Genomic DNA, 21,928 nt, shown 5'->3' on the forward strand with positions numbered 1-21,928 from the left:
GTGTGTGTGTGTGTGTGTGCCTGGTTTATTATCATCTCCAGCCCGCACCTCGAGACCGAGTTGACCGGCTGGCTCGAGACCGCGTTGCCCCACTGTGTGTGTGTGTGTGTGTGTGTGTGTGTGGGCGTGTGTGTGCGCGCGCCTCCCTGGTCCAGCTGGCTCGAGACCGCGTTGCCTGGCTGTGTGTGTGTGTGTCTGTGTACCTGGTTTATTATCATCCCCAGCTGTGTGTGTGTGTGCGTGTGTGTGTGTGCCTGGTTTACTATCATCCCCAGCCCGCACCTCGAGACCGCATTGCCCGGCTGGCCCGGGGTTAACAAAATTCCAAAGGGATTCAAGATTTAGGTATTAGATCTGCAAAAATAAAATACATAGAAGTCTTAAGACCTCTGTATAGTCATAAGAATGAAAGGCAGTCATTTTCAACATATGGGGAGTGTGAGAAATATATGTAGAAAAACAAGTCAGAAAAATAAAAACAAATGTTGGACATTTACATGATAGACAACTGAATATTATAAAACACTTTCAAAAACCAGTGTACATCAATAAATGTGGTGAGGGATCTGAGGTTAAGGGGCTAGAGGAAAGGAACAAGGGATGATGGTTGGGAAAAGACAAAAAAGTGGACAGAGAACATACTAATAGTTTCTGAAAAATTCTTTGATGTGCCCACAAGAGCAAATACCCAATGTAGTCTAATTGTGCTCAAAAATAAGTAAATAAATTCTCTTTTAGCAAAAAACAAACTTTCTATGTGGTTCTAATTTTCAGACTAGTTTGAGATGCATTCACATTATTTAACTAATTCAAGGATTCATTCACCAAACACCAGCCTTGTCCCTGCTACTACATTGGCACTGGGAAGACAAGTGAGGCGGTCACTGTTCCAGTCCTTGAGAGCTTACAGTAGAAGTCCAATGGGGAGGACAGGCTACTCATGAATCCTTACACTCAAAAAAAAAAAAAAGTGTGGATATGTGTGTGTGTGTGTGTGTGTGTGTGTGTATAAGGATACAAAAAAAATCTGCTTTAAGTAGTACTAAATAAATCTGGTGCCACATTACAAAAAAAAATTACAAGCATCAAGTTGGGGGAAACATTATTCCTAAAACAAAATACCCCATATAAACTTGTCTTCAAGTTGACCCCTATTGTAGAATACATTTAAACAATCAAGGACCCACAGTCCAAAATCAGCTAACTCAAAAATTCATTAAATGGTACATTTCTTAAGCTTCCTACAAACTGGAGTAATAAGCTTATCTTGTTCAGATTTATCTGATTCTATTTTCTTCCAGTTTTTACTTTGTTTTTAATGCAAAGCTTCATGACCTGTAAATATATATCACTGGATGATGGAAGTGCCAATCAGAGTAGCCTAAATGTAGGACCTGTAGCTCCTGAGCTCAAAGTGGGAAGAGGTGACCCAAGTGAACCAGTAACTTCCTGAGTATTCATTTTTGGGAATGGAGAAGGAAATAGCCATAGCATTTTTTTGTTCTTGCCAGTTTCTATACAGGACCCTAAATCTTGATCCCTGCTAACAGGTTTATTGGGAGGGAAACAAATCTCTTTCTGCCAAAACAAGCAAGTGGATCTAGTGACTAGCAGAGCGGTCCTGCATTATATATTGAAGAAATAAAGTGTTAAGTTATTCTAGGTGAGCTATTGTTTTTCCAATCTCATATCTGGATGACTCTTCATGGCCTGCTGCCATGTACCTCTCATTTGTTCCCACTCAGTTTATCACACTGCTTAGAAAGGAATCAATACATTACTGAAAAGGATGAACAATGGGAGCTAGTATCTAACCCCACCTCACCTTTCTTTTGGGCCTTTTGAAATGAGCCTAATCTTGAGCTGGATTAGTGTACAAATGCAGGGGTTGCTGAATCTATCATAGATGTACATCTTTCTCAAATTTACAAATGGCAATGTTGAAAGAACAAAATGTGTTGGATACAGAGTCAGGATGTGAAGAAGTCAGTTCAGGAGCAAATTTGAGCACATTAGCGATGGTTTACCCTATGTGTAACTTGTATGGCAAGGGATCAGAGAAGTATTATCAGAAGACTTGGAAGTATGGAGGTAGAAAGGCAGGTATGTAACAGCTGACTTCAAATACTGAAGAAAGAATTAACTATTCTGCGTGGTCTCAAGCATGCAGTCCTAGGACCGCTGTGTAGAACTTACAGCAGGCAAATTTGGGCACAGTGTAAGAGTCTGTCACAGCAAGAGCCTGAATGACTATTGGATAACTGTTTCAGGCAAGAGGTCAGGTATTAATGACCAACATGGTTACTTACAACTCTCAAATCCTCTTGTTATGGCAATGTTCCAGAGAAATCAGATGGCACTCAAAGAGCTGGAGAGAGATTTACTTAACACTGGTGGGCTCAGTGGGATCAGTCCCAAAAAGCTGAGCCCTGAATTACAAGAGCCCTGAATTACAAGAGTAGTAAGGTTTTTTACAGTTTGTATGGCGGAACTTGTCATTTCACTTATAGCATAAGCATTCTTTTTTGTTCAAGGAGGTCAGGGTAGCCAAGGCTACCACTGTGAGCAGGCAGTGTGGTGCACCCAGCAACTTCTCCGCTCCCTCTCCGCTCCAACAAGCAGCAAAATCAAAACAGCAGACTCCCCCAAGCAGCAGGCTTGGGAAATTAGCAGAATCTACTTTCCCCCAAGCAGCAGACTTGGGAAACTTCCTGCTTCACTCTGGCTATACTAAGTGCTATGATTGTGCCATCTCATCGACATTTGGTCAGGATTGACCAATCTGTTTTGCATATATATGGAAGTTTATGCATCTACAAATTAAACACCTCTACTTCCTGTAAGCCCAGCAAATATTCATGGATGTCAATCCTTAGAAAGTAAAATAGGGCCCTCCCTGGAGGTGCAACAGGTTAGGACACAGCACTGAAAGTTGGCCACAGGCTTCAGTGAAAGTTTGATTCCCCCGCCCGGAGGTGACATGCATAGCAGACCCTGCCTGTCTGGCCCCTCCTGTCTCACCCACTGCTCCCCTCAGCAGTGTACTTTGTCAGTCTGCCTGTTCTGCTCCCTGTTCTATCTCTGGTCAATCTCTCACGGCCCCTGCACCTCTGGCTTGTACCCCATTTCTATATGCATAAATAAATCTTTTTTTTCTTTAGAAAAGGTAACATAATACCTGAGCTTACAAGTACATAATCCCTTTCTGTAGGAAAAGTCATTTATGTGTCAATAGACCCCGATCTGGTTTTACACTCAAACACTAGACTTCTGACTGGTGGGATTATAGGTGATTCTTATAAAATTGAAGTGATGTGTTATTATTTAAGGACAGCAGACAGAACTTGCCTATTTATATGTATCCCTTATATTTGCCAACTCAGGTTGCTGTAACAAAGACCATAGGCTGAGTGACTTAAAACTGCAGAAATTCATTTTCTCATAGTTCAAAAGGTTAGAAGTCCCAGATAAAGGTCTAGCAGGGTCAATTTCTGGTAAGCACACTTCTTCTGGCTTGCAATCTGCCACCTTTCTACTGTGCTCTCACTTGGTGGAAGATCATGGGTGACTTTTCTTCTTTTTTGAAGGCGCACAGGTCTATCAGATTAGGACCCCACCCTTAGGAATTCAATTAACCTTAATTATATCCTAAATACCCTACTTGTCCAAAACTAGTCACACTAGGTGTTACAGATTCAACATCTAAATGGGGGTGGGAGTTTATCCCTGTAGACATCATTTTCATTTCCTCATCTCTGATGAGGGCTAGTCTACCTGAACTCCTCCAATGTTCTCCATGTCTCTGATTCCAACTCTAGGGAAAAAGCAACTAGCAGCCCCAAGTCAGGACCCACTTGATCTGAACAGGGGAGTACCTTCCCTATGTAACTAATCTGCTGAAGCAGTTTTCCTTCAACCATTTTGTTTAGCTGAAAGAGTATCCTTGTTTTTTCATTCCTTAGAAGACCAAGAATGGACCACAGGAGTCTCAACATGATAATTATTCTTTTATTCTCATATTAGAAATGAAAGGAAACTGAGAAGCTGCAAATGCATGCCACATTGTGAAGATTACAGAGTAATGAAGACATCCACTGTAAAAAGTTACAAGTGGTTTATCACTTGGGGGTGTAAGAACACACACACAGGTCACTGGTGGGGAAAATGGGTGGCATCTGGCAGCTGGAGTTTTAAAGTGAATATAAGAAAACACTGGCTACCCCTGACCTCTTAGCCAGGGAGTGTGGCTGAGAACACATCCAAAAGAAAGATGCCTAAACTCTCTACAACACAAAGGTTTACAAGAAACAAGCCCCAAACCAAGAAACTCAGGCAACGGTGAAATTTGCTCTTGGGAGGAGATCCCCATTTTACGATGTTTGAACACATTCTTTCTCCTGCTGGATAGCTGCATGGAGGGAGAGGAAGAACAAACACAAAAGAAAGTTCATTTAGAGGGTATTTTTCCTAGGGTTAAGTTGTTTCTTCTAAAAGAGTTCCTTGCCAAGTTATTAAAGATTACCATGCCTGCTTTAAATTCATAATGTTATTAACACTAGCCATAAATCCTCAGCATAGGGGGTTAAGCGAATGTGTATAACTAAACACATCAAAATCAACACCAACTGTATGTCTTTTCCTATAGAAATATTTTTCCCCATCTCTTATTGTGAGACTGATGGGCAAGTGAAGCACTTTCTTCAGATTTAGCTATTGCAGTACAATTAGGTAGCAATTTAGCCAATTTTAACTAGTTTTGAAGCTTTTGAATAATGCTGACATAGCAAAACAAGCTCCTTAGCTTGGATTTCCTCCAGCAGACTAAGTCAGGAAGGCAAAATCAATCCCTTGATCCCTGGGAAGCTTGACTATACCCAAGACTTAAAACTGGTTCTTCCACCTTATCTTGTCATCAGGTAGAGAAGGCCAAAATTGCACTTTGGAAGCTCTTTAGGGATAAAAATCACAGACCCAAGTACAGAGGTGTAGAAAAATGCCAAACATACAAAAATTGGACAAAACTATTATGTTTCTATATTAAGTCCAGCATTCCAAGATTGGATGCATTGAGCTTTTTAGTAATTTTTCAACAAAAACATTTTTTATTCCCCCATTACTATTAAGAGCTTATGTTGTGAGAAACATGTAAGTCAAATAAAAAGGCAATTATTTTGAAATTTTTCAGCAATGCATTAAGTACTCTGGCACTCTTATTATTTTGTGAAAAACTTACTAGAAGAGTTTATTTACTGAATCTAGCAATTTTCACCACTGTCTCAACTAGAAAGCCCCATGACTTACTTTCCTTTGAGGGAAGAGTATTTTTTTCTTCTGTATTAGTTTTCTTCAGTTTTGACCTGTCAAACTTCTCCACTTCGGACAAATCCGGTTTATCACTCATCTTGACTAAAAGAAATACACAACACATTAAAAACAAAACAAAACAAAACCCTGTCTGTTAGACCTATTATAGGAACTAAGGAGTAACACGTAAGATTTTCATATTTGATATCAAATGTGTATTTTCACCTATTTTAGAAAAACCATGATTTTTATTACAATACTTTTATTCCACATTATTACCTCATTTAATAGTTAAGTGCCAATGACTTTAAGATGTACACAAAACCAAGATGTTCTGCAAACCCAGAGCGAACTATGTCCCACGGTGGAAAATGGAGGCGATAGAGGCCCAAGAGCAGAGATGTAAAGGAGGGAAAAAATAAAGACTGGGTTTAACCAGCTACTCAATATTTAACAGGAGAGCACACTATTTGAGCATTTTCACTTTTTAGTCAGTTTCTGGGGAGTGAAGGGGGGAATGTTTCTTGGGGATAGGGAGCAGCATGGAAAAAAGGTACCATAAATTGGCCTCGTTTCTTTTCTCTTTATGTGCCTAAACCCAGCATATTCAGCTACAATATAAGGAAGGATTTAATCCAAACTAATCACACGTCTCATAATTGCTCCTAATGGCACTGGTTTCTAAACGCTCCAAGGCGGCACACCTAATTAAGACCAGACTGAGAACTTCGGCAGACTGGGGTAAATCGAATAGAGCAGATTCTAATTTCACCATGTTTTCTCTGCAAAGGAGAGGGGAAACGATGAGGTTAGACGAGGTGCCATGAGACCGTTCCGGTTTTGTCCAGAAGAGACAATAGGAGACCCCCAGAGACGGAAAGAAGAGCTCTCACGTGCTGTCTGGCCCCACCCTGGTAGGGTGAGACACAGCTAGAGCCCAGGGCAGAATGGAAAGAACCCAGGCAGACACAAGTCCCAAATACCCTTCCCCTCCTTCGTGGTCCCCCTAAAACGCTCCACTGACAGCCATCAGAGGCCAATCTCCAGAGTTGGTAAAACTAGAATTAACCTTTAAAAAATAACGGGGCGGAGTGCGTGAGTTTGTCGGGTGCAGTTTACTTACATTTTGGGCGTCCAGGCTAACCTATGGACCTGGGAGGGGAGAGAATTAAGGGCCAGCCCCACCTGCAGCCACCACTGACGCTCCGGCTCTGGGGTGCCACTCCCTCCAGCCGCCCGGGGACCGAATTCCAAGGAGGAATCCACCTCGTGCGCGGCGGGCGGCGCCACGGCAGACAAAGGCGCCCAGAGACGAACGCCAGCGCCACTCGAACCCGCCAGTTCCCCAGAGTCCGGCCCCGCTTTCCCGGCCCCGCGGCCTCCGCGCCCGCCTGTCCCCTTAGTACTACAGCTCGAGCGGAGCCGCCAGTCCTCACCCGGAGGTTCGGTAACCAGTGGAAGGCCGACCGCTGCACTGAGACCTCTTCGCGCACAGGAGAACGTGGGCCTCGAGGACCCAAACCCCGCACTTATAATACCCGCCGAGAGCCACGCCCCCATCCTCTCCGATTGGCCGCGGGCTGCCAGACCCGCCTCCTCCCCCTCCCCCCCACTTTAACGCTGAGGGCGGAGTCCAGGTCCGCCTCTGCTGCGGACCCCATTCCTTGCGAGGAATCTTAATAACGTCATGCCAGACCCTCCCCCCCCCCCTTGGACGCTCTGCAAGCCCACACCGATCGGGCCCTAGCCTTTCCACCACATTCGTTTGAAGGTTCACTTCTCTTCTTCCCAGTGTATTCATGCCTCACAACCACAGGGACTCTACACCAAGCACACACATCTGGCCCAGCTAACCTTGGAAGTCTGGAGTTTCAAGCTGAAGGAACAATCTCTCTCTCTTTTTTTTTTAGCCATCAGGGCCTAAGTACGCTGTAACTGCCAAACCGGTTTGGAAGTGGTGTTTTTTTCTAATCCTTAAACAGGTTCTGTTAAGGGGTTCTCAAGGAAAAGGTGGGTAATTCAGTCATTTATACCCACAGCTGGACATTTCAATGTCAGTGGTGCCCTCCTATGTAAAAGACACATTTTCTATCTTCTAAGCCACTCCCTGAACATGATAGTAATCAATTGAGGGTAATCAGAGGAGAATTTACTGTGGCCACTTATCTTTATGTCCCCAATCCTGAGTTTTCTTTGGCCCACAGGAAACAATAGTCAAATGTGTCCATAGAGTGAAGTAATGGATCCATGATAAAGTCAATTTTTGGACAGCAGCACCACCCAGTGTCTATGCTGGGGAGAGAAGTGAGGAACAGATAGTTACTTGAAAGAATTAAATGTCCAAGGTCATTTTCTAGATAGTCTCCAGAACCTCAGTGTGTTAAGGTAAAATGGAGATAGGACTGTATCTGTAACTTGCACCCCATACTTTCCATATGGTTCATGTAGAGATCTACAAAGATCAGTGATCACTCTCTCTGCCTTTCCCACTCTCTCCATTCCCCGTTCTATGCTGTTGTAATATATTGTGTTAATTTGAGATTTTCGTATACTTTTACAGTTTTAACAAAGAAAGGCACACTCATTCAACAACGAAAATAATTTATAGAATACCAGTGTTCCAAGCATTAAATATAATAAACAGCAATGTTTCCACCACTCATATTTGAATATAGTTAACATTTGAGTATGCTTATTTTATCCTTTTTAAGGAATAAAACAGAAGAATTTAGGTTTCCAACACCATCACTCCATTTCTATTTAGCCCTATTCTGAAAGTGAAGTGTAATTTCTAGCCTATTTTTCTATCATTACAGGTTCACATGATACCTATTTCCATGAGCAATATGGAATATTGTGTGGACCAGTGCTCCATGTCTAAGACTGTTACTACAATCACTAGGGGTTGACAGGAAGCACCAAACAGACCCCCAACTCTCCTTAACCCAGTTCACAATCCTACCACCTTTATCTGCCTTGACTGTTAGAACTCTTCTGCTGATGACCATCTCCATTGGTGCCAGTACAAGAACCTCAAGACCACCACAACACCCTTCAACTCCCACATCCTAACCCTCATAAAGCTGTGATCATATCCCCTCTTTAGTTCACATATCACTCTCTTCCCTGACTCCCCATGTACAATGCACCATTGATAAATCCTTTATATCCTCAACCTCTTCTCTGAAGGTGCCCTTCATTGTCTTCCTTAAACAGAAACCTGCTCTTCCCTGTGGATTCTGTTTTCCCTAAGGAACGCTCGTTTCCCCCCCCACCACCACCATTATGATACCATAGAGCCTGAAATTTGGGTAAATGCCTTTGTTGCTTCTTATTGTTTCCTTGAGACCATTACTCTTCCATCTCTCTAAAAACCCTCACACCTCTGACAGCTGGTATCACTGACTAGCCTTCATTGTTGCCATCTGCCAAACTTCAGACTCGCGCGCGCGCGCACACACACACACACACACACACACACACACACACACACCTTGCTTCTAAAAGACCTTCACCCCGGGTACATTGTCACTTTCAACGGTAGTAATCCAGCCTTAATTTTTGGTGAGCTGGAGAATGATCATTTGGACACATTTGCTCTTTCAGTTCATTGACTATTTGCCATGACATTGTCCTTGACCCCATTCACTCCTAATCAAACATCCATACCATAGGCCTTGTCATAGCAATTATAGCATAATCTCAATTTCTCCTCCACAATCTCAATTTCAAACATTCCTCTATATAACCATCATACCCTCTTTTTCAAGCTGACTCCCTTTGGTACCCTTCAGTGTCACCAGTATCTCCAGTCCATTGGTCCTACCAGATTTTTACCATCTCTTGCAGCTTTCCTTCCCATCTCTTGCTCTCTTATTGTCTTCTTTTCCCTCCTTCCTTAGTTTAAATGTCATGCCAATCTTTATAATCACTCACTTACATAAACTCCTCAATTTCCTGCCCCTCTCTCACTTTGTATTGCTTCTCTGGCAAAATCATAACTGGCTAAATCCAAACTCACTTGAAGGAATCTGAACACACACAGCTAAACCTAGCTGGAGGAAAATACATAATCACATCACAGTCTCAGTTCAAATTCATGACCATGAACCTAAATCAGACTTTCAATGATGCCAGGCAGTCACTCTTTGGTCTGCTGTCCCTTAACTTTCAGACTTTTCTAAGTTGCTGTATCACAACTTCTCTCTGTTCATACTCCCTACACCCCCTGCACATTGCACTCCTCACTTGCTTTTTACTTCACTAGAAAATGAAGGTCATCAGAAAAGAACTTCCTTAGACTCACCATGAATTGCTTCACCCACCCATTAGCACCTGCATCTGTATGTAGCCTTCTAGTTGCTACAACACATGATTAATATTGGCTGCCCTTTGTCCTCCAAAATTTATATGGTGAAATCTTAACCCCCTGTATATCAGATTGTCACTTGGTACCTCTCTTTACAGAGGTAATTAAGGTAAAATGGGGTCATATAGGTAAGCCCTAATCCAATACATCTGACCACACTGGAGCATGAAAATCCATGCAAAGACACAGGGAGAAGTCCTCTAGCTAATTTTTCCTAGTATCATCTGAACACATTCCAATCAGAGCTTCACCTCCAACACACTACTGAAATTGCTCTTGTCAGTTGTTCAATCCAATGATCAATTCTTAGTCTTTAGTTGACCTGTGCAGTATTTGGACAGCTGATGAGTCACTCCTTAGTTCACCTTCTCACTTGGCTTCCAACACACCACAGTATCCTGGCTTCCGCTGGCCTCACTGGCAACTCCTTCTCAATCTCCTTTACTGGCTCCTCCTCTGCTCCCAGACCTCTTAAGATGGAAGTGCCCGTGCTCTGTTCCTGCTCTTCTTATTTCTATCTATAGTCCCTTGGTTATCTCTTCCAGCCCACTAATGTCAAACCATTTCTATGCTGCTAACTTCCAAATTTGTCTGCACACCAGATCTGTATCCCAAATTGCAGTTCAATATACCCAACTGTCCACTCAGTACCTCCACTCAAAATCTAATAGACTCTCAAACTCAAAATGTCCCCAATAGAATTCCTAATCTTTCCCCCAAAATCTACTTCCTCCTGCATCCTTCCTGATCTCAGTTAATGGCATTTCCATTGGTCCATCTGCTCAGACCAAAAATATTGATATAATATTCCCCCTTCCTCCCCCACTACACATCCATTCATCAAAAGATCATTTTGGCTCTACCTTTGAATATGTCCAAAACCCAACCACTTTCTCACTATCTCCACTGCTATATTTAAGGTGTAATGCAGGGCCTCTCTGCTGGCACAAAGGGTTCAGCACTGTGAAGCTATGTGCAGCTACTGCAGCAAGAATTTGATCCCTGGCCAGGGAGCTGACCCACATGGCAAAGCAGGCCTCTCCTGTCTCACCTGCTGCTCCCCTCAGCAGTGTATTTCAATAGATCAGCCTGTTCTGTTCCCCACTTCGTTTCTAGTGAATCCACCTCCTACCACAACCTACACCACAACTCTCTTATGCATAAATAAATAAATCTTTTTTAAAAAATTAAAGGTGCAATGAACCATCATCTCTCATCTGAATAACTGCAATAGACTTGCAACAGTTCTTTCTGCTTTTATTCTTGAGGCCCTTTGGTGCATTCTCAACACAAAAACAAAATGTGCCCTTCCAGGAAGGGTTGCTCTGAAGACAAAAACATCCTCAGGAATAATGTTAAACAGTATCGATTTTGAGGAGCAGCTGCCTTGGAGAGGAAACAGGGGAGACTAGAGCAGAAAGAGACAAGCAGAGGGAGAAGAAAGAAGGTTGTTTGTTTGAATTCAAGGTTTGAGTTCCAGGTTTGGAGCTGTTTCAGCATTTGAGGGGCGGGCAGTGGATTTGAACCCTGGGACCAGGCTGATCTTGGAAAAGGTCACTGTGGACCCCTGAAGGTGGAGGCCAGAAGAGGCTTTGTAAGTAGCCAAGTTATTGATACGGTTTTGCTGCGGGTACTGCCTGGCTTAGCTTTGTCCGGTCATTTGGTGGCTGTGGCTGCTGTCCTGAGTGTCATCTAGTGTTGTGCTTAAGTGCCCTGCAGCTCTGGGAGTGTCTGCTGTCATGTCTTCTGTTGTCTCCTTGAGTTGGAACCTGGCCTGGAGGTAGATGCAGGAAGACCCTGTCTTAGAAATATGTTACCAGATTTCTTTTTATCAGACTGAAGAGTGAAACTGTTTGAATCTGCATTCCCCACATTGCACCATGAGATGAATGAACGTCTTTTCATAAGTTCTGTGGCCATACATGCTTCTTATTCTGTGAATTACCTTTTCATATCCTTTACGCATAGTTTTGCTTTTCTTTTAAGTATTACTTATTACCGATGCTTTACATATTCTGACATTCATTGGTTGGTTATTACAAGTATATCTGGAATAAATCTGTTTGAAGGAGAATTGACTGTTGGCACATGTACATGCGCTCTTCACTCGCTTTTTACAGTTTATTACAGTTTAGTTAAGCACAATGTAAGTAGAGAGAAAAAAAGGACAGATCTTAGGTATACAAAGTTTGATGAATGTTTACAAAGAAGAGAGAACCGTACAGTTCCCAGAGCCTGTTATGTTATGTATGAACCATATCAATGACTGTGACCAAGGATGGTAATTGTTCTCCCAACAATTAGTTTTGTCTCCCTGTACTTTTAGTAAATGGAATCTTTATGTATGAACTTCTCTGTGTCTGGCTTCTTTTGCTCAATATTAGATTTGTGAAATTCATCCCTGTTGTCATGAGTATTTGTAGTCGCTCTGCTTATGTGCCACATTCATGTCTGAATAAACCACAGTTTATTTCATTGTTGTTGGACATTTTTCTGTTTGTTTCCTCCAGATTGTGGCTGTTACAACTAGCACTGTTACTTTCCTTGGGTAACACCTAGGATTGGAATTTCTGGTCACCGGAATTAGCTTTAGTAGACATAACCAACCAGTTTACCAAAAAATGGTATCACTTGTTGCTTATTTTTGAGTTCAACTTTGTTTCTTATTTCTTTATTATACAATTTTCATGGAATCAGATATATCAAACCTTTCCTTCAAAACTTGACTCCGAGGATATGATTTTTATCTCTGGTGTAAATTTATTTTAAGATTCTGGTTGGTTGTGCATTTTGGATCTCCTTTTTTTATGTAACACTGCATTGTAACATGCATTTCAGATGTGCATCACTAAGGATCAACTACATTAAGTTCACCCACTGCGAAAAATTCAATTCTATTTTTCACTATTACCCCCCAACCTCCAACTTACCACACTCCCCCTCCTATTTCCTTGTGGTAACCACTAATTGGTCTGACAGTCCACAGTTTATTTTTGTTCTGCTGAGTTCATCTGTTTGCTTTTTTATACACCACATACGAGTAAAACTATACCGTATTGTTATACTGTCTGGCTTATTCACAAAGCATAATTCCCTTTCTGAGTCCATCCATTTGGTTACAAATTATGGCATTTCATCTTTCTTTATAGTTGAATAATGTAGCTCATTTTGTGTGACATGGACCCAGATTTCTTTCCCCTAAGGGAGACCAATTACCCCATGACACTGATTAAAGTATATACATCCTGGCGCCTACACACTGAGGAAGCCCGCCCTTCCCCCTCAATTGGGCAAGAGGGCGCTGTCCGAGTGATTGTGCAGCCGCTCCTGGCTGCTGGCTCAGGCCAGGTTCCCCGGAGTCTCCGATGTTTCTATGTGGGGGAGCCACCACACGACAAACCCCACTGGCTAAAAGTTGGCCTGACCTTGAGCGCCTCCGCCTTTCTGTGGCTCTATCTCATCAAACTACAAAATGAAGATGTTTTAGAGTATAAAGATTGGATTGGAATAAATCTCTAGAATACTAACATAGTACAAGCCATAGTGTGATTATGGCGGTTCCTCTGGATTCCCAGTTCTGTTGAGCTGTTGAGTTGTTAATGTGAGAGGTTATATGTGTATATTTGTCGAGTCAGCATTTGAGTTTTAAATCATTACATGAAAAGATAAAAATATTTACATATTGAAAAAATAATAATGAAGTATCCATCCTTTCTCCAGTCCTTTGCAAAGCCACATCTTTACATCTTTCATATACCAATTTCCCACATATGCTTTTTCCAAGCTTGAAATCAATTTGTCAATTTTCACCCCAAAATGGTCCTGTTAATATTTTGATTGGCATGTTTTTGGATTTATGGATTAAGGTGAGAGTTGTTAACTTACTGACATGAAGTCTTCTCATGCATGAATACAATATCGTTGAGAGAGATAACCCACCAGAGGGCCCTGGCCATTCCTGCATATTCTTGCTGAGTATGACAAAATTGTAAGGCCCTGATGACTCTTTACAGGAGCTATTTCTCACGGTCATGTTTGCAGTGAACAACCCTGAGGGATGAGCAAACACTTTTTGACAAAGAGCAGGTTTGCTGTGTGTGACCATCCATCATGGGTCATTTACATTGTTCTTGTGTAACTTGGGGTTGGGGAGATACTGAAAACAGACACAAGCATGAAGCTGTGGTTACTACTTTTGTTATGACTAATAAAGTCCTCTGTTTCTCACCTAAGATTCTCACATGTTATATCAGAATCCATAAAACTATGGCAGAATAATGTGTTAGCTTGTGCATAAGATAAAATCCCAGACCCTGCACAGTTCTTGTTAAGTATATTTCTCCACTTTCAGATGTTTTTAAAATGTCTTTTAATGGAGTTTTACACTTTATGGATAATGACTTGTATATATCTGTTAGCTATCTTCCTAGCAGCCTTACAGGTTTGGGGACTACTGTGAATTTTCTATTATATTTTCTAATTGGTTGTTGAATTCTACATGGTTTTTACATGACACTATATAGCTACTTATATTGACTAATGTAATGTTGCTCTCAAGAGACTGTTGGCTTCTCTTGAGAGCAGAAGCTATGACTGATAATGTCTATATTCTCCCAGTGGAACATTTAATTTAAGTAGGGTTTATTAAACATCTATTCTGTATCAGCTGCTAAATAAGGAATGACAGGTATACAGCTATGTAAATCAGGATGCTACTTTTCCCATCTGGTAAATGGATTTGCCAGATGGGAAGCAGCCCTACACACCCACGAAACACTGGCATTAAGAAAGTAATATGCATCACAGCAGCGATATAAGATAAGTACCTTGTAAGCAGGGGCAATTCATTGTGACCCGAATTCTGTTAAATTCTCATACATTAAATAGTGTTTTGGGTGGGCTGTAAAATGTAATTAGAATTTAGACTAGATTGAGAGCAGAAGAAATATGACTCCCCCTACCATGCGTTCCATTAAAGGCTTTTCACAATTTAGCTCCAAGCTACCTTTCCAAAACCAGTTATTAAAGTCCTCTAGGAAATAAAAATTAGCCTCTCATCCATTAACTGCATTCCAGACTCATAATGTCTGATTCCCATTTTGTTTCTTTGTTTAATATCAATGCTTAAAAGCAAGGCATCTAGAATCAGACAAATTTAGATTCTGGCTTATGGAACCTATGAAATCTTGAGCCAGTGAAAACTTGTAATGGTGATTATCTCATAGGATTGCATGATAAATTATATAATTCTTTTTTTGAAGATTTATTTATTTTTGCTTACAGAACTGGGGTATGGGCCAGAGGTGCGGAGGGTGAAAGGATTCACCAGAGACAGAGCGGGGAGCAGAACAGGCAGACTGACTGAAATACACTGCTGAGGGGAGCAGCGGGAGGGTCAGAAGTGGCCTGCCACTCCATGTGGGTCAGCTCCCTGGCCGGGGATTGAACTCTTGCTGCAGTGAGTTTCATAGTGTGGTGCTTTCACCCGTTGCGCCACCAGGGAGAGTCCAAATTAAATAATTCTTACAAAGCTTTGGTATAGTAGTTGACCAGAACATTCACTTAATAAAAATTTACTCCTGGAGAAAAAGGAACTCTCCTGCACTGCTGGTGGGAATGCAAACTAATACAACCACTATGGAAAACTGTTTGGAGGTTCCTCAAACTGCTAAACATGGAGCTTCCCTTCGACCCAGCAATCCCACTCCTAGGTATCTACCCAAAAGACACAAAAACACTGATTGAAAAAGATACCTGTACTCCCATGTTTATTGCTGCTTTATTTACAATTGGAAAAACATGGAAGCAGCCCAAATGCCCAAAAGTAGATGACTGGATAAAAAAGATTTGGTACATATATACAATGGAATGTTAATCATCAACCAAAAAAGAGAAACACATGTCTTTTGCAGCAACTTGGATGGAGCTGGAAAAGATCATGCTGAGTGAAATAAGCCAAAAAGAGAAAGAAAAATACCGGATGGTTTCACTCATAGCAGGAGTATAATGGACCAGGCGAGAAAATAACAAAAACAATGAACCACCATGTACCAGAGACATTTTGCGGGGGTGGAGTGGGGAATGGGATCAAAAACGGGGGTTGGGGGGGAGAGAAATGCACGGGATTATGGTGATGGCACACTGGTGATTTGGTGATGGGAAACCCGCGGGGATTACAATCGAGATGGGGAAAAAAATGTACAAAGTGATGTAAAAATAAACTTGTATAAAAAAAATTTACTCCTGGGAATGGCAATTCTACTTTATCCATTGTTCTGGTGTTAATTCTCAAGTTATTTGAAACACACTGTTGTAAACCCACCATGTGTAATAGCTTGTATTAGATATCATGTTGATCATGAAGATAAATAAGACCTTACCTGTACACTCTATGACCTGTCAAATAGAAGTTATAAAATACACACACAAATAATCATGAGGCAAGGCATATTAAAAGATCTGAATTCTTGCTACGGTCCTCATTGCATGAGAAATTTGGATCCCATAATCACCAAGAACTTTTCCTTCCAAATCTAACATGATTCTATGACTTCTATGTTGTAAGTATTACATCAAGGTTACTAAATACTAAAGGAAATGGAAATGAGATAAAACTTAATTTTACCTGGGAGAATTGAACATTCCTGCATAGAGAAAATGACATTTGTGTCATAATAGGTGGGCATGACTTGGCAAGGAGAAAAAAATGAGGCAATAAAATTCCAAACAGAGATAAAAAGAACAAAGAATAAGACACACTCAGAGAACACGGAGGAATCTTGTGTGGTTAGTACACTGGAGTTCATAATGTTCAAATTGGGGGGATGGGCTGGGAGGAAGATGGGGAAGGAGGTTGGGGGAGGGAGGTAGTTGGAGGGGAGGGAGGTGGTTAGGGGGAGGGAAGTAATGGGTGCGGGGAGGTGGAAACAACAAACTGGTGTCAGTCAGATCCTTGACTGTTGTCTAAGCAGACTGGGTTTTAAGCTTTAAGCAGTTCACTCAGAGGTGGTACAGAGATCTTTTAAAAAGATTGTGGTAGGGCGCCCCCTGGTGGCAGAAACCGGTTAAAGCACAGCACTGTGAAGCTATCCACAGCCATTGCAGCACAGTGAGATTCCTGGTCAGGAGGGTGACCTACATGGCGTGGCAGACCTCTCCTGACCTGGCCGCTGCCCTCCTAGCAGTTTATTTCACTCAGTCTCCCTGTTCTGCTCCCCTCTCTTTCTCTGGTGAATCCTCTCACCCTTCCGCATCTCTGGACTGCACCCCAGTTTTGTACACATAAATAAATAAATCTTTAAAAACAAAGATTGTGCTAGTTATTCAGGTATAAAATGATAAGAGGCTAAATAAGGGCACTGAGTCTAATGGTGGAAAAGAGAGGACAGAAATCTTTTGACTTTTTTCCCCCTGTATCCTACTTCATGTGTTTTGTTGGATAACTTTCAATCAAATATATCTTGGCGGCAGGAACAATTCATTGTACAACTTATTGAGCACCTACTATGTGTGAGTTGCTCTTGTGGCCACTGAATGTACAGTGGTGAATGAAAGAGTTAAGATTCCTAAATGTTAGGACTATTTATAACATTTAAAAAATGATGTTAGCACTAGGAGTGGGAAGACCAGGGACATATGTGCAGAGAGAATAAAGACCGAAGACTTTGACATATTAAGTTTAAAAAGTCTATAAGATACTTTAGGGAAAATATAAAGGAGGCAATTAGATGTAGATATCTTGAACTTTTCTGTGCTCTGTCCCACAATTCATTAACATAATAATTTGTTTAAGGTGTACTGTTTACTTTTTGAAAACTTGATGAATTTTTGGACTCTTTACACATAATGTTATATTACACTGTTAAATATGTCATATATTGGCACATTAATATGAAGGATCAACGCATATAACTCTGTTCCTTCCGCCTCAAAGCGCATACTCTCTCTTAAAACAAAACCTATAAGAAACTTACTATCATGCTATTCCTGAGAAAGCTCTTTATTCCTGGCATTAAAAAAAAATAAGCAAGTAATAAAAATCCAGGAAAATATATGTTAGATATTATGGATAGTATCGCAAAACTTTGAGGAGCACCATGATTAGAATCTCCGTCATTATTTTTGTTTACTTTCCTATTGTGTCTATCAGAAAATCAGTCTCTACTGACAATCCTGGAAGCCTAAAGAAGACAGAATTTCCATGAAACTTAATTCTTGGTGGAGTAGTGTCCTGAACGCCATCCTGTCCCTTCCACTGGTTCCCTTCTTCCCATTGGACTTTGAGTGAGGGAAAAAACTTCTATTAGATTAAAAAAATTAATTAATTAAATTAAAAGTTTGATCATACCTATGCTGGCCAGCAGGTGGAGCAATGGACACGAGTAAACACCGCTAATATCGATGGAAATTAGTACCCTGCCATTAAGAAAAGTTAGACACAATCTATTCAATAGTAACTTTGAACGTTGAAATTTATAACCCGATAAACCAGCAATTCAACTTTTAGGTAAATATCCTAGCGACAAATGCTTTTAAATACACTGCCAAGAGTGTTCATTACAAACTGTTTCAAACAGTCAAATACTGGGAGCACCAGGATGTCCCTCAAAGTTAGCACGGTAGATCGTGTAGATCGTGACAGAGTCACACAGTGATCTATGCAACAGTAAAAGTGAACCAACAAAGCAACAATGAGAAACTGCTATGTACCTATGCGAACGCCCAAAACACTGACACCACCAATTGCTGGCAAGGGTGTAGCACAGTAGGAACTCACATTCACTGCTGGTGGGAACACAAAGCAACACTACAGCCACTTCGGGAAAAATATTAAGTAATTTCCTATAAGATTGAACATACAAACGTTTACCACACAATTCGACAACTATGTTCCTTCATATTTATTTATCAAGTCCATATTAACCTGCACGCAGAAATAAACAGTGATGAGTAAACTGTGATACTTTGAGACAATGGAGTATTATTCACAGATACAAAGAAATGAGTCATTAAGCCATGAAAATACATGGAGGAAAGAAATACACAACACCAAGTGAAAAAAAAATCAATCTAAAAAGGCTATATTCTGTTTAGAAAAGGCAAACCTATACAGACAGTAAAAAGTCAGGTGTTGCCAGAGATTGGGTGGGGTGAGCAGGTGAAGCGCTGAGAATTTGGAGAGTAGTGAAATTAATTTGTATGCAACTATAATAGTGGAATAGGGTGATGATACATTTGTCCAAACCCACAGAATATAAACCAAGTAAGCGAGAACCCTAAGGTGAGCTATGGACTTTGGGTGATAATGATGTATCACTGTAAGTTCATCAGTTGCGACAAAGGTACCACTCTGACTGGGGGATACTGATACTGAGAGAGACTGTGCATGTGTGAGAACCCGGAGTGGGGAGTATTTAGGAACTCTCTGCACCTTCATCTCAACTTTGGTGTGAACCTCAAACTGTTCTAAAACACAAAGACTTTTTTTGGGGTTGGGGACGTGTCCCTCCCTGGTGGTGCAACGGGTTAAGTCTCAGCACTGTGAAGCTATCAGCAACCACTGCAACAGGCATTGGATCGTCCCCCAGGGAGCTGACCCACTGGTGCCTCACCTGCTGCTCCCCTCAGCAGTGGATTTCAGTAGATCTGTCTGTTCTGCTTCCCACTTTGTCTCTGGTGAATCCTCTCACTGCCCCACCACACCTCTGACCTACACCCCAGCTCTTGTTTGCCAAAACTAAATAAATCTTTTTTTTTATCAGAGTTTTAAAAGTAAATGTATTCCAATTTTTTTAAATGAAATAACGACAGTCACCTCAATACCTCAAACAATATGAGTGAAAAAAAATAATTATGGTGTGTGTGGTGTGGTTAACATACTTCTGAAGGGTTGTGAATTTTATACCCCAAATATACAGTGACCCCCTGTAAAAATGATTCATACATAAATAAAAGAGGAGAAGACTAAAAAGAAAGAAACGATATCACAATATGCAAGAGGGGAATTACCCTGCAGGATGGGTGGATAAATGTAATCAGTTGGTTATCTGGAGAGCAAGGGAAGGGAATGGATGTTAGCAAGGTGCCTATTTCATGTCCTGTGTGACCACTAGGAGGCTGGCTTTATAGACAGCCTCTTAAGTGGCAGTTCTCTCAGTTCTTTTCTTTCCCTAAAGAAATACAAAACGAGCTCACCAACTGGGACTGAGTATGATAGAAAAGGTATTGAAGAAATTAAGGAAAAGAAGATAGTATAAAAGAAAAAGAAGTTGGAGAGTGAACAGAATAGGGAAATAAAATGCTTTTCTTACTCTTTTTTTCTTCACACTTTTCACTTTTTTCCTGACTTACCATTTTCTCTTACATGTAACATTATTTAGTTTACTTTATTATAGCATGCCTTATGCTGTCAACCGAAACATGTAGTTAAATTATGCTATGTAATGTTTGAAAATGGACCTGAAAAGCACAATTTTCTTATCAAACCTATAATTACAACAAGAGTGATAATGGTTCTACTTTTTATTCACTTTGAGCTTAGAGAAGTTGAAGTAGGTTATAGTTAGATAAAAATACACAATGTTAACCCTGGAATTTTTATTTTTTCAAATTCGTAAGTTACATTATGCATTTTATAAGTTTTAAACAGGCAAGTATCTATTACATGCTTATTTTATTGATCTCAAGTCAAGCTGTCTTTTAAGATTTAGTTATTTATGCTTACAGAACTAGGGTACAGGCCAGAGGTGCAGGGGTGGAAAGAGGCTTCACCAGAGACAGTGGGGAGCAGAACAGGCCGGATGGCGAAGTACACTGCTGAGGGGAGTAGCGGGCAGGTCAAGAGAGGTCTGCCACAGCATATGGATCACCTCCGGGGTGTGGATCGATCTCATGCTGACGTGGCTTTAGCTTCTTAGTGCTGTGCTTTAACCCACTGCGCCATCAGGGAGGGCCCAAACTGTCATCTTTTTAAATTGAGAAAACGAGTACATTAAGTTCACAAAACTACTTATTTTAAATTATTGGAAAAATTTAACAATGCTCAACTTTACCAAAAAAGATTTAAGTGGAAAAAGTTGAAAACTTATATAATTTTATAATTTTTCTCTGATTTATATGAAGCAATTTGTAAAAATAAATTATTTGAATTATAACATGCTTTAACTGTAAATCCATGTTCATATAATAATCACATAGCTTCAAGTATTATATACATAATGTAAATTTTCTTTTATAATGGCAAATATAGTAAAGCAGTCAACCAATGTCGCTTTAAAATATGCCATGTGGTTTCATTTCCTAATATTTTATAATAACTGTGCCATTGGCATAGAGATAAAACTGTACATACAAAGAATTTGAATCTTCAAATGTTGAAACTAGAAACATGAAAATTGCAACTCTTGGGGAGTTCAGGAAACAATGTGTGCATAGAGTGTGAGTGCTCAAATCACAAGGAATATGAGATAAAGCGCTAACAGGAGGTGAGATGGCTAAAAAGTCTACGGGTGTTTGTTCACTTTACTGTAACAACCTTCCTTTAAATCTGAAATTATTTCTGAAATTAAGGTAAAATACAGGGACAGGAACTGACAGTGATATCAGTGGAGATGAGCAGAGAACTTGGGAATAAAATAAGTGGGGGAGGGTGTGGTGGTTTATCCCCTTCTTTTCAGCCTGAAAAGCAAACCAATAAGCCACTTATGAATTTTTGTAGATTTTTTTTCTTCCTTCTGAGTTACCCTTGGAAATATAAGTAGCTGCTGGTCTAGTTCTTCTTCCCTTGTGCAGAATCTGTGTTCCCTGTTCCTGAAGCCGCAAGCATAGTGCTATGCCAGATCTGCACAGGGGTCAGATATGGGAACTCATCTGTAGCTCTTCTGGACCAGCCATTTTCTGGTGACCTTGCTGGCACATGCTCTCTGATCTTATTACCTCCTAGAATTGCATCTTTAATTTCTGTCCTGTTCAGTGAGGAATTCTCCTCAGGATCAATGGTCAGGTGATTCATTGTAAATGACATATCTGGCTTGGCAAAGAGGTCCAAGGAGAGGTTGTTATCATGGTACATTCTGGCAGGGGAAAACTGCAACATATGTCATCTTGGAAATCCTTAAAATGCCAGAGTTGAAAGGAATGGAACAATTTTGCAGTGTGTTACTTTTTGTGAAATTCCAGTTCTTACAGTGTTACTAAAAGCAAACATCCAATAATAAAACTAAACACATGTTCCAGTTGAAAATCATTTTTTATTAT

At 40.7% G+C, this 21,928-nt stretch overlaps 1 protein-coding gene across 1 annotated transcript; it reads right to left on the reverse strand.

The window, feature by feature from the left end:
- Positions 1-3,992: 3,992 nt before the first annotated feature.
- On the reverse strand, positions 3,993-6,832 carry TMSB15B (thymosin beta 15B). Its single transcript, XM_004685669.2, has 3 exons — positions 6,741-6,832; positions 5,302-5,406; positions 3,993-4,408 (listed from the first exon to the last, which is right to left on the reverse strand). The coding sequence occupies exons 2-3, from the start codon at positions 5,399-5,401 to the stop codon at positions 4,371-4,373; spliced, it is 138 nt and encodes a 45-aa protein (XP_004685726.1). The 5' UTR covers positions 5,402-5,406; positions 6,741-6,832; the 3' UTR covers positions 3,993-4,370.
- Between the last annotated feature and the right edge of the window lie 15,096 nt (positions 6,833-21,928).

This window comes from Condylura cristata, unplaced genomic scaffold, assembly GCF_000260355.1.
Source record: "Condylura cristata isolate star-nosed mole 26May11 unplaced genomic scaffold, ConCri1.0 scaffold00019, whole genome shotgun sequence".
Lineage (NCBI taxonomy): Eukaryota > Metazoa > Chordata > Mammalia > Eulipotyphla > Talpidae > Condylura > Condylura cristata.

What these genes read in the sequence shown, in the direction of transcription:
- TMSB15B (XM_004685669.2), bottom strand. Translation starts at nt 5,401, where the DNA reads ATGAGTGATAAACCGGATTTGTCCGAAGTGGAGAAGTTTGACAGGTCA. An exon ending in TACTCTTCCCTCAAAGGAAA is followed by an intron (nt 4,409 to 5,301) that starts GTAAGTCATGGG and finishes CCCTCCATGCAG; the next exon opens with CTATCCAGCAGGAGAAAGAA.